We start from the raw sequence: 11,758 nt of genomic DNA on the forward strand, positions 1-11,758 counted from the left end.
TTCATCCTACATTCTTCCTTTCCTTTTCCTGTCCCTCCTTCTCCTTTCTAGTTCATCCTACATTCTTCCTTTCCTTTTCCTGTCCGTCCTTCTCCTTTCTAGTTCATCCTACATTCGTCCTTTTCTTTTCCTGTCTCTCCTTCTCCTTTCTAGTTCCTTCTATATTCTACCTTTCCTTTTCCTGCCCCTCCTTCTCAGTTCTAGTTCCTCCTACATTCTTTCTTTCCTTTTCCTGTCCCTCCTTCTCATTTCTAGTTCATCCTACATTCTTCCTTTATTTATTTCTCTGAATCTTATTTTAGTTCCCTTTAATATTTTTCCTTTGATTTTCCTTCCTTATTCTCCTTTCTATAGTTTATTTTTTCTACATTCTTCCTTTAATTTCCCATTCCCCCTTCTCTTTGTTTGTTACCCCTATATTCTCCCTTTCCTTTTCCTCTTTCTCTTTTCTATCCCCCCCCCCATTCTTTCTTTCTTTCTATTTTACATCTATGAAATACGGAGCAAAATCTGTTTCTTGAAGAAATTGTTTGATGGCAAGGAATGAAGAAACCAGTGTACAGTTTCATGTTTTTCTTCTGTTTAATTATTTCTAATTATTTGTATTGCAGAACTAGAAGCTGAACCTTCAAATTAGTGAAGAACATGCTTTGAGTGGTTTTCTTTAGTTCTCAAATATTTAATAGGATTCAGCACGCTTTTTACACATGGTTTCATAACAGAAGAGTTTCTAACACTAGTTTTCAAGTTTTTGCAACGACTACCTCTTTGAAAGACGCGTTTTCTTGCTTTCTTTTGTGTGTTTTCTTTGCTGTACATTTACTCCTATTTTCGCCACTGTGTTTTTGTTTTGACATTATACTGTGTATTTCTTTTTTCTTTAACTGTGAATTCATTTTACGTTACCAATCGTAATGTTTTTATCCCATCATGTGTTTCTGTTCAGAACATGTTGTGCATTCTAATGATGTATAATCGTGTGTTCCCATTTGTGCCACTTTTACTGTGTTTTAGACTGTTCTTACCAAGGTTCTGTAATAAGGTTGGTTACTCTCGATGCACTACAATATACGGAAAATTTCGTCTCCTTAGCCTTGATAGATAGAATCCTCTTATGACGTCAACCTCGCCTCTATAATCAGTGCTGTCCTATCTATCTATGCTAAGGAGACGACATTATCTGTACCTTGGAACGCATCAAAAGTAACCAACCTTAAAATACAACCTTGTTTTTTACTTACATAGTTTCCGGTGCAGGAACTCCCCTTCCTACACATGCAACCCTAGAGCCAACAATATTCATCAGCAAGGGTTTTCACAAACTTTTTCCAAAGAAATTGAGTTTTTGTCACAAACTAAACTTTTCTAATCCCTGTATTTTTGCAACCTGAAGATAAAAGCTTTTGATATTTCAAACTTAGACTATTTCATCCAACAGAATTCATAGTATGAAATATTAGAGGTCTACTACCTTGCGTTGCAAAGATATAGGAATTAAAAATCAGAGTTTGTGGCAAAAACTCAGTTCCTGAAAAACGCATTCAACATTTAATTTAATATATGCTTTTTGAATATTAAAGAATAGATTAAAAATGCTCTGAACAAAACCTTTCTTGAAGTTCTAATTCTAAACATTCATAAGATGATTAAAAGGTTGAGAATATAATTCCTAAGATGTTCTCCAGGTACCAGGATAAGCTTGCTAGAATTCTTCTCAGGAAACGTTAGGCTGGTCTCCTCTGTACCAGGAGAATCTGGAATATTATAAAGCATTAGATCTATGAAAATAATTAGATTTTTTTAAAATATTTTATATTTTTGTCTTTTTTGCCGATTGCAAAATTAAAGTTTCATTGTGTTTTGTTCTTTGGTGTCCATGTTGTGTTTTATTTAATTAATCACCTAAATTAAATTTTCACTTGTTTAATTTGGTTTAGTTATTCAATGTTCTTTTTCTTCATTTTTTAAAATAAAATATGGTTGTTTTGTATTTTAACAAGAATCCTTTCATTAGTATTTGGTACGTATGACATCATCCTAATATCTCAGCAATTCATCCGAATTTGAGAAATTAAAAGTTCATAATTTTGTTTAAATTATAAATTTTGTGTCAGGTTCAGAATCCAGGGAATTAAATAATTCAAACAGAAATAAAATTATTTAATTATTCGAAATATTTGCGAAGTACAGAGCTAGTGGTTAGCTGAAGGATGTTAATGGCGGAAGGAGAGCTGAAGGTATAAAGGATATTGTTCAGAATAAATATTAAGGAAACAGAAGTTGCTTCATGATTTACTAAGCTGTTGTTTAAGAGTACTGAGTTTGACAATTAAAAAGGGTTCCATCATAGGATAAATGAGAAACGGTGGTGTTGATTTCGGCAGTTTTCTGCCCCGCCGGAAAGAAAAAGCTGGAAGTTTCTGTACATTTTAAAACGTGCCTTGAAAATCCATTTTAAAAAAATATATTTCCAACCCAATAAAAACCCCTTTAAACCCTGTAAGATTTCAATTTCACATTAAACATATTTTAATTTGATGTGTTGAGGGTAAAGAGAAGTTCTAAAAAGGTTTTGTGAAGAGATGTGATGTAGGGTATTGGATGCACACTGGTGAGTGATAATGGAGGAGGATAATGGAGGAGGATAAAGGAAGAGGAAGGAAGAAAGACAAGGAATTGAAATGTGTAGAATAAAGATATAAAATATAACTGTATACCCAACCTGTTACAAAAACACGTCCAACATTGCTCTCATAAACCTTTCCTAAACATTTCATTATATTATTAACAGGTTGGTAGTATTAAACTTCTTATTCTAGACCTAGACTTGATCTTAATAATCTTATCCTAGACCCAGATGTTATCTTACAAACCCTCTGCTAAACCTAAACTTATCTTACTAACCTTATCCTAAACCTAGACTTGATTTTATAAACCTTATCATAGACCTAAATTCGATCTATAAACCTTATCTTAGACCTAGATTTGTCGCATAAACCTTATCCTATGCCTAGAATTAAACCTACAAACCTTATCCTAGGTCTAGAATTTAACCTGCAAACCTTTTCCTTATGCCTAGACTTGATCCTACAAACCTTATCCTAGACCTAGACTTGATCCTACAAACCTTATCCTATGCCTAGACTTGATCCTACAAACCTTATCCTAGACCTAGACTTGGACCTACAAACCTTATCCTAGACCTAGACTTGGACCTACAAACCTTATCCTAGACCTAGACTTGAACCTACAAACCTTATCCTAGACCTAGACTTGAACCTACAAACCTTATCTTATACGTAGACTTAAATCTACAAACCTTATCCTAGACCTAGACTTGATCCTACAAACCTTTTCCTTATACCTAGATTTGAACCTACAATCCTTATCCTAGACCTAGAATTAAACCTACAGACCTTATCCTAGACCTAGACTTGAACCTACAAACCTTATCCTAGACCTAGACTTGAACCTACAATCCTTATTCTAGACCTAGACTTGAACCTACAAACCTTATCCTAGACCTAGACTAGAACCTAAAAACCTTATCTTATACGTAGATTTAAATCTACAAACCTTATCCTAGACCTAGACTTGAACCTAAAAACCTTATCCTAGACCTAGACTTGAACCTACAACCCTTATCTTATACGTAGATTTAAATCTACAAACCTTATCCTAGACCTAGACTTGAACCTACAAACCTTATCTTATACGTAGACTTAAATCTACAAACCTTATCCTAGACCTAGACTTGATTCTACAAACCTTATCCTAGACCTAGACTTAAACCTACAAACCTTATCCTAGACCTAGCCTTGAACCTACAAACCTTATCTTATACGTATACTTAAATCTACAAACCTTATCCTAGACCTAGACTTGATCCTACAAACCTTATCCTAGACCTAGATTTAAATCTACAACCTTATCCTAGACCTATACATAAACCTTCAAACCCTTATTTAATGTAAAACTAGTGTAAATTGTATGTAAGATTAACATCACGAACTAGAATCCTTGATTTAGATATAAACCTCATTCTCAAACCCAAAATAACTATATTAACCAAATCAAATATACAGTACAATGATAACTTCACACCTGTGAGTGTATCTAGAGCAGTACACTTAAACTGCGTGTACTCGTCATAGCTAGAGGAATGATGAATAATCAGTTCTCCAGAAGTAAGTACGGAGTATTTTCCCGTTTCACCAAACACTTCTCCCAACCTTCGCACAGCTTTTGGTAATCCTCCCTCATCCGTCCTTCTCCCAACTTCTCCCGGAGCTTGTCCCAACCTTCGTCCTGTTCCATCCTTCCAGTGGAGTAGATGGATGAAGGAGGTAGTATGATACGGTATATCACATCTAGGTAAGGCAAAAAGAGTTAAGTATTCGTCACAAACTCAAATTTTATAATCCCTATATCTTTGCAGCCTGATGGTCTAAACCTTTGATATTTCAAACTAAGATTTTTTGATCTAACAGAATTTATAGTTTGAAAAATTTGAGGTCTACAACATTGGGGTATAAAAGATATAGGGATAAGAAATTCAGAGTTTATGGCAAGCCTTTGCCACAAAGAGCCTTCAATTCTTTTTAAAGTTGCGATTCAGATCTTTTTCAAGTTTTTTGTCAAACAAAAGAGCAAAAAAATAGTTTAATCCATTTAAGCGATCTATAGGTTGGTGAATAAGATATTTTTCTGATTTTTAGTTACATTTTTGATTATGGCGGGAAAAGCTAAAAGAGAAACAATCTGAATGACATTTAACTTACACGTTGGACTTCTTAAAAGCGTTTGACAATTTTAAAAATCAAGATGAGAAGCAAAATGCATTTGAATAATCAAATGTATAAATGTGGAAATATAATTTGTAACTCTAATAATTTCCAATAGAATAGATATCCTGTTTCAGAACTTTATGTGTTGTATAAAATAAAAATAACTTTTTATTAGTTTTGTTTTTAAAACTAATATAAAATTCGTAACCATGTGTAGAACCTTTATTTTACAAATTGAAAAGTTTATGAAAGCGGAGGGATTTTAATAAAATAAGAATAAAGAATAAAAATAGAAAAGAAAAATAAAGTTTAAAGTTAACAAAAGTTTAAATGAACGAATGAAGAAAAAATAACATAATTTGTACAAAAAAATGTACCTTGTAACTTTAAGATGAACTTTACAAGGTTCCTTATACTGTACAGTATACACTGTATACTGTACACTGTACACTATACACTGTATACTTACACTATACACCTTACACTGTACTCTTTGTATAATATACAATACAGTGTACAGTATACTTTTTAAAATTTACAATAAACAGTGTAAACTTTGAAAAATATAAAGTGCATAAAACATACTCTACATGTGTATTGTATGCTGTACATTGTATACTTTACATTTTACACTTTTTACAATATTCAAAGTACACTCTACACTTTGTACAATAAAGTGTACAGTTTGTTAAATATAAACTGCACATTGTTCACTTTGTTAAAAACTCACTGTACAGTGTACACTTTGTTAAATACTCACAGTACATTGTTCACTTTATTAAATACTCACTGTACATTGTTCACTTTGTTAAATACTCACTGTACATTGTTCACTTTATTAAATACTCACTGTACATTGTTCACTTTGTTAAATACTCACTGTACAGTGTTCACTTTGGTAAATGCTCACTGTACATTGTACACTTTGTTAAATACTCAGTGTACATTGCACACTTTGTTAAATACTCAGTGTACAGCATTCACTTTATTAAATATACACAACACTTGGTACATTGTGTTTACAATATAAACTGTGTGTAATGTACATAACATGTACAACTGTACACTACCTGAGTATGGCGCTGTTCCCAGCATAAACATAAACATCCTTTACCCTCACCTCTACTCCCTCTTCTATTACTGAAACAAAAAAATCAACATTTTATCAAAACTATAAAATATCAAAATAGAATTTTATTTCTATCAAATTCAATTGAAGATCAAACCGAAAACACAATCCCCCAGAAAGTTTTACTTAAGTACTCTCACTTGGAACGAACCAAGCAACATAAAAACTCTTTTATTTAAAAATTACATCAACGATTCACAACGGTGCCATTGAAATCTTTTTCTCTTTTGCACGCAATTTTTGAATGGAAAATTAAGATTTTTACAACAAAATTTGCTAACGTCCATAAAATTACGTTGACAAGAAAAAACGGATTTGGTCTATGAGGGGGGGGCTAGACCTAGACTTGAACCTACAATCCTTATTCTAGACCTAGACTTGAACCTACAAACCTTATCCTAGACCTAGACTAGAACCGGGGGGAGCCGGAAAAACTAACAAAATTTAGAATTAAATAAAATAAATTTTTATAATTGACTTAACAGAAAGGAACATACAAGATATGAACTAGTAGTACCAAATAAAATGAATCTCTATAATCATCAGAAGAATATTTTTGAAGAATAATTAATGAATTCCTAGTCGGTACCGATAGATATAAGTATATGTAGAATATGAAGAATATATAACTAATGATATTCATCCATTATGATCAATGACAAATATAGATGAAACCTCGTCTTTTGATAAAATTTGTTTTTCAGATTCAGTTAGATTTATAAAAACTGAGGACTATAAAGACGACATTAACGCATTTTTATCTGTATTTGATGTTGTTATAGATCAAATAATTTTAACAGTAGCTGGAAAAGTGCTGTGCTTTATGTTGATTTGGCTGTTTAAGAACATATCTTAAGTCTAACTGTCGTCTTTTTACTCTACATTCTTCTGGATCCTACTGTATACCTTGCTGAGTCCTGGAGTATAGAGTTTGTAACATGACAAGTGTATATCCCGGTATCTTCAGGATTTATCTAAAATATAAGAACTAAACTCTCTTTACAATTACAATATGTTAACATGACAAGTGTATATCCCGGTATCTTCAGGATTTATCTAAAATATAAGAACTAAACATAACTCTCTTTACAATATATTAACATGACAAGTGTATATCCCCGTATCTTCAGGATTTATCTAAAATATAAGAACTAAACTCTCTGTACAATATATTGCTTGTCTGGTTTTTATCACTTTTCCGCTAAACGTCAAAACTGAGTCAAAAATGCGCCCTTAAATGAAGAGTTAAAATATACCTTTCAATTTAATTTAAATCAAATAATGGTTACCTGTAAAATAGTGAGTGTCTCTAGATGAATTTGTATCCTGGAGCTAGGAACCAACCTTCTCAACTCTCCGTCCCTCTCCAGGTACCAACTAAACACATGCCTCAAGATAGTTTTATATCTCCAGGGTTGGAGCAATCAAGGAGTAATGACAAATCATCAAGTTTTAAGAAGTTAATCTTTTCTCTCTTGATGAACTCTTTTCAGTTCTATTTTTACTTTTTAAATAATTTCAGAGAATTTTTTTACCAATTCGGTTTCTCTGCTGAAATATCCAATAAAGGAAATATTTATCGACAAAACATATTTGAGAAAATTTGATTTATGTCTAGTATGTTTAATTTTATCGTTTATGCTTGTTTGAAGAAGAAACACTTCATCCTACATTCTTTAAAACATCCTTATCCTCTTTAGTTCTTTCCTACATTTTTCCTTATTTTCTCCTTACTTCTGATTTTCTTCTATTTATTTTCCTTTTCCCCTCATTCTCCTTTTAGTTCATTCTACATTCTTCCTTTCCTTTTCCTGTCCCTCCTTCTCCTTTTAGTTTCATCCTACATTCTTTCTTTCCTTTTCCTGTCTCTCCTTCTCCTTTCTAGTTCATCCTCCTCTCTTCCTTTCCTTTTCCTGTCCCTCCTTCTCCTTTATAGTTCATCCTACATTCTTCCTTTCCTTTTCCTGTCCGTCCTTCTCCTTTCTAGTTCATCCTACATTCTTCCTTTCCTTTTCCTGTAGAATCATGTTCTAAGAAAAGATCTAACACGTGATCTTACAGCTCTAATCGAACTTGTTTAAAATAGTTTGCATGGAAGAGATGAGAGTTGACACTGTGCTGAAATTATGAACCTTGAGATATGTTTAAGATCCTCCATCAACAAGATTAAATCAGAAAATTCAAGAAGAAATAAATCCAATATCAATGCATTAAATAGGATAAATTTCTTAAAAAAGGAATTAGGATACTACTTTATTATTTCAGCTTTTCACGAAATTCGTATATTTTAGGCGATTTAAATAAATACATTTAGCAATTATTGTAAAAGCAAAGAGATCATATTCATCAGATCATAAGGTAGGTCTTACATTACCTGGATACAGGGTAACTGGGGTGGATATATGTTCTAGAATACCTTGATACAAAGTAACTGGGGTGGATATAGATTTTAGTATACCTGGATCTGGGGTAGATATAGGTTTAGTATACCTGGATGCAGGGTAACTCGGGTGTATATAGGTTCTAGTATAACGGGATACAGGGTAAGTCGGGTGGATATAGGTTTGGTATACCTGGATACAGGGTAACTGGGGTGGATATCAATCCAAGTTTGTTGTATCGAACCCTGCACTCATATTTAGAACTATGGATTCGAGGATCATACTCATACGAACTAAAATATAGAAATTGTTAGGAGTAGGAGAAGGAGAAGGAGTAGGAGAAGAAGAAGAAGAAGAAGAAGAAGAAGAAGAAGAAGAAGAAGAAGAAGAAGAAGAAGAAGAAGAAGAAGAAGAAGAAGAAGAAGAAGAATATTTCATATTCTGTATTACTCTAGCATTGACAAGATAGTATTCACATTATTTGTTTTTAAATCTTCAAGCATTAGATTTCATCTGCAGTCGGAGATGAAAGGATTCCTTCAACCTTTATATCTCTCAACTATGGGGGAGCACATCTCAGATAACAAAATTCAAATCACAAATATTTCTATTTGAAACGGAAATTATAATAACTGAAAACTGAGGCACCAGCATCAGCATGAGTCTTATAAAAAAAATCAAACTTTAAAACAAAATCAGAAGATAAAGAATTAAAATGGAAAATAAAACTAAAAGAAACATAAATCGAAACCCCCATGCAAACCTGAAGGGCGAGACAAATTGAGAATTTAAGGATGAAGGAAGGGAAGAGATATGAAGGAAGGGGAGAAACATTATTTTAAACAGAAGTAAGAGGAGAGGAATGAATTTAAACCTGAAGTAAGGAGAAAAACTATTTTAAACCTGAAGAAGGAGAGAAAAATTTACTAAACCTGAAGGAGGGGGAGAAAAATGAGATTAAACCTGAAGAAAGGAAAGAAAAATTAATTGAAACCTGAGGGAAGGGGAGAGAAATTAATTTAACCCTATAGGATGGAGGGAAATGAATTTAAACCTGAAGTAAGAGGAGAAAAAATAATTCAAACCTGAGGGAAGGGGAGAGAAATTAATAAATTCTAAAGGAAGGAGAAAAAATAAATTTTTTCCTAAAAGAACAGGAGAAATAAAAATTTAAACCTAGGGAAGGGAGAAATATAAATTTAAACCTAGGGAAGGGGAGAGAAATTAATTTAATCTTGAAGTAAGGGAAGAGAAATGTACCTGAATGGGGGGAAGAGAAGAGAACCATTGTTAAGCATAATTCGTAGCTTTTTATCCTCGTAAATCTGGACATCTCTCTCAAACCAAGTGTACTCGGCTCCAGGCACTAAAACCAATAATCAATCAATCAATCAATCAATTATGAGGGATGAGGGATAACATAGGGTTAGATTATATTTTACTTTGATATATTATAGAAGCTCAAGGATATTATTTATTATAAAAAAAACATTTAGAAAGATTGTGAACAAAGGTCGTGGTCAGAACAAGAGGTTGTTTAGAGGGAAATTTTTTTGGACCGTGGGAAGTTATAAATAATAGTTTAGTGCGCTTCGCGCCCATCTTCTATTTTGGTATCTCTTTGTACAATACAAAACAATAACAAACAACAAGTTCGTTAACTTGATACATTTTTTTGCGGATTTTCGAATTTTTACAAAATCAAAAACTTTTGGACACCAATTTTTGTAATTTTGAGCATCCATAAACCTTCCCTGGGGTCATGGGTCCCACAAAAAATTTGGGCCCGATCGGTTCAGCAGTTTTGACGTTTATTGGATACCATCAGACAGACGGACAGACAGACAAGCAAAGTATATATATAGATATAGATTTGGAAAAGACGAGTTGAACATGACAAGTTTAATGCATTAAGTTTCTGTTAATTGTTTTATTTCTATGATAATTCTAAATTCTCTGGACAGGAGAGGCAAATTGTAAAGCCTGAGCTGTATATTTGAAGCTAATTTGGGACGGATCCAGCATATATTGGTGTATGGCCCGAGTCCAGAAATAGTTTTGGTTTTTGGATCGGTGAGGATGGATTTAATCAAATATTGTCGGTTTCATGTAAAATATAATAATTAAAATCAATTAATTTTTTACACTGTTCATACATTAGTTTTTATTACTGAACTTTGTTAATTCGATTATTTTTCATGATATTAATCTGAACATAAAATTTACCCGTAAAGTTTAAAGAAAAACTTTACTAGATCTCCGAAAGGAAAGAAAGCGCATTCGCCAAGGTTTGGAGAGGAACAGATATGGAATATATTGACAAGCTTATATCAAGGTGCTTTGTAATATTTAGGGGACTCTCCATAGAGTGGAATGTCCGATTCACCCTCAAAAGCTCTGTCTGATCAAGAATAATTGAGATTAATATGAATTCTCTTTTAAAAAGTGCTCAATGTGAACATGTCGCTACTACATCAAGGGGATCTGAAGATACATGTTGAAGATGTGAAATATCCTTGCTCTTCTTGTGAGTATGCTGCTGCTGCGGTTCTACAGAAAAAATAGAGGAAATAGTGAGAAACACTTTTCAAGCTAGAAGAACTATTATATCTTCCATATTATTGATCAGCTAATAGTTTAGAGGTACCGTTGTGAATCGAACACGGCCCTCTTTAATTAAATGGTCACTTGAAATTATGCTTACAGTCTATATTAGCAGGTGGGTTATTTAACCTGAAATCTCGCAGTGCAGGATGGTTCCGTTAGTGTTGGAGAACCGGAGAGAGGTTGGATTCTCCTTGAGAAACCTTGGTAGCTCTGCCTCCTCACAAACTCCTAGATATTTACATGTTAAAGAACCGGAGAGAGGTTGGATTCTCCTTGAGAAACCTTGGTAGCTCTGCCTCCTCACAAACTCCTAGATATTTACATGTTAAAGAACCGGAGAGGGGTTGGATTCTCCTGGAGAAACCTTGGTAGCTCTGCCTCCTCGCATACTCCTAGATATTTACATGTTAAAGAACCGGAGAGAGGATGGATTCTCCTGGTGAACCCCAGGTAGCTCTGCCTCCTCACATACTCCTAGATATTTACATGTTAAAGATCCGGAGAGAGGTTGGATTCTTCTGGAGAAATTCTTTTAAATATAGGTTAAAAATTATTTCTTTCTTTAAAATATCAAGGTAAGTAGTTTAGTCTTTGGCGCAATCTTAATTTTCTCATCCCTATATATTTGCAACCCAATGTCGTAAACCTTAGATATTTCAAACTATGAATTCTGTTAAATCAAATAATCAAATCAGGTTGCAAAGATGTAGGGATTAGAAAATTTCAGTTTGTGGCAAGGACTAAATTTCTTGCTGTGTTGCTTTAAAATAGGTGAAAATGATCCCTTTAAGGTCAGAAATAGTAGTGTACGAGAAATAGTGGAGAAGATAAATTGTTAGGAAAAAGATAATGAA

General features: G+C 33.2%; 1 protein-coding gene across 1 annotated transcript in view; it reads right to left on the reverse strand.

The window, feature by feature from the left end:
• The window catches only part of LOC111718297 (Down syndrome cell adhesion molecule-like protein 1), a 51,668-nt gene extending 40,376 nt beyond the window's left edge, over positions 1–11,292 (reverse strand). Inside the window, exons 1-6 of the mRNA XM_023493844.1 lie at positions 11,269–11,292; positions 11,031–11,214; positions 10,758–10,847; positions 9,558–9,663; positions 7,206–7,293; positions 6,823–6,890 (exon numbers count right to left, since the gene is read on the reverse strand). Coding sequence (XP_023349612.1) covers positions 6,823–6,890; positions 7,206–7,293; positions 9,558–9,663; positions 10,758–10,847; positions 11,031–11,214; positions 11,269–11,292 — 560 coding nt within the window. The remainder of the gene's footprint in view (positions 1–6,822; positions 6,891–7,205; positions 7,294–9,557; positions 9,664–10,757; positions 10,848–11,030; positions 11,215–11,268) is intronic.
• Positions 11,293–11,758: the final 466 nt, after the last annotated feature.

The sequence above is a fragment of the Eurytemora carolleeae genome, unplaced genomic scaffold (genome assembly GCF_000591075.1).
Source record: "Eurytemora carolleeae unplaced genomic scaffold, Eaff_2.0 scaffold36, whole genome shotgun sequence".
NCBI classification, from domain to species: domain Eukaryota; kingdom Metazoa; phylum Arthropoda; class Copepoda; order Calanoida; family Temoridae; genus Eurytemora; species Eurytemora carolleeae.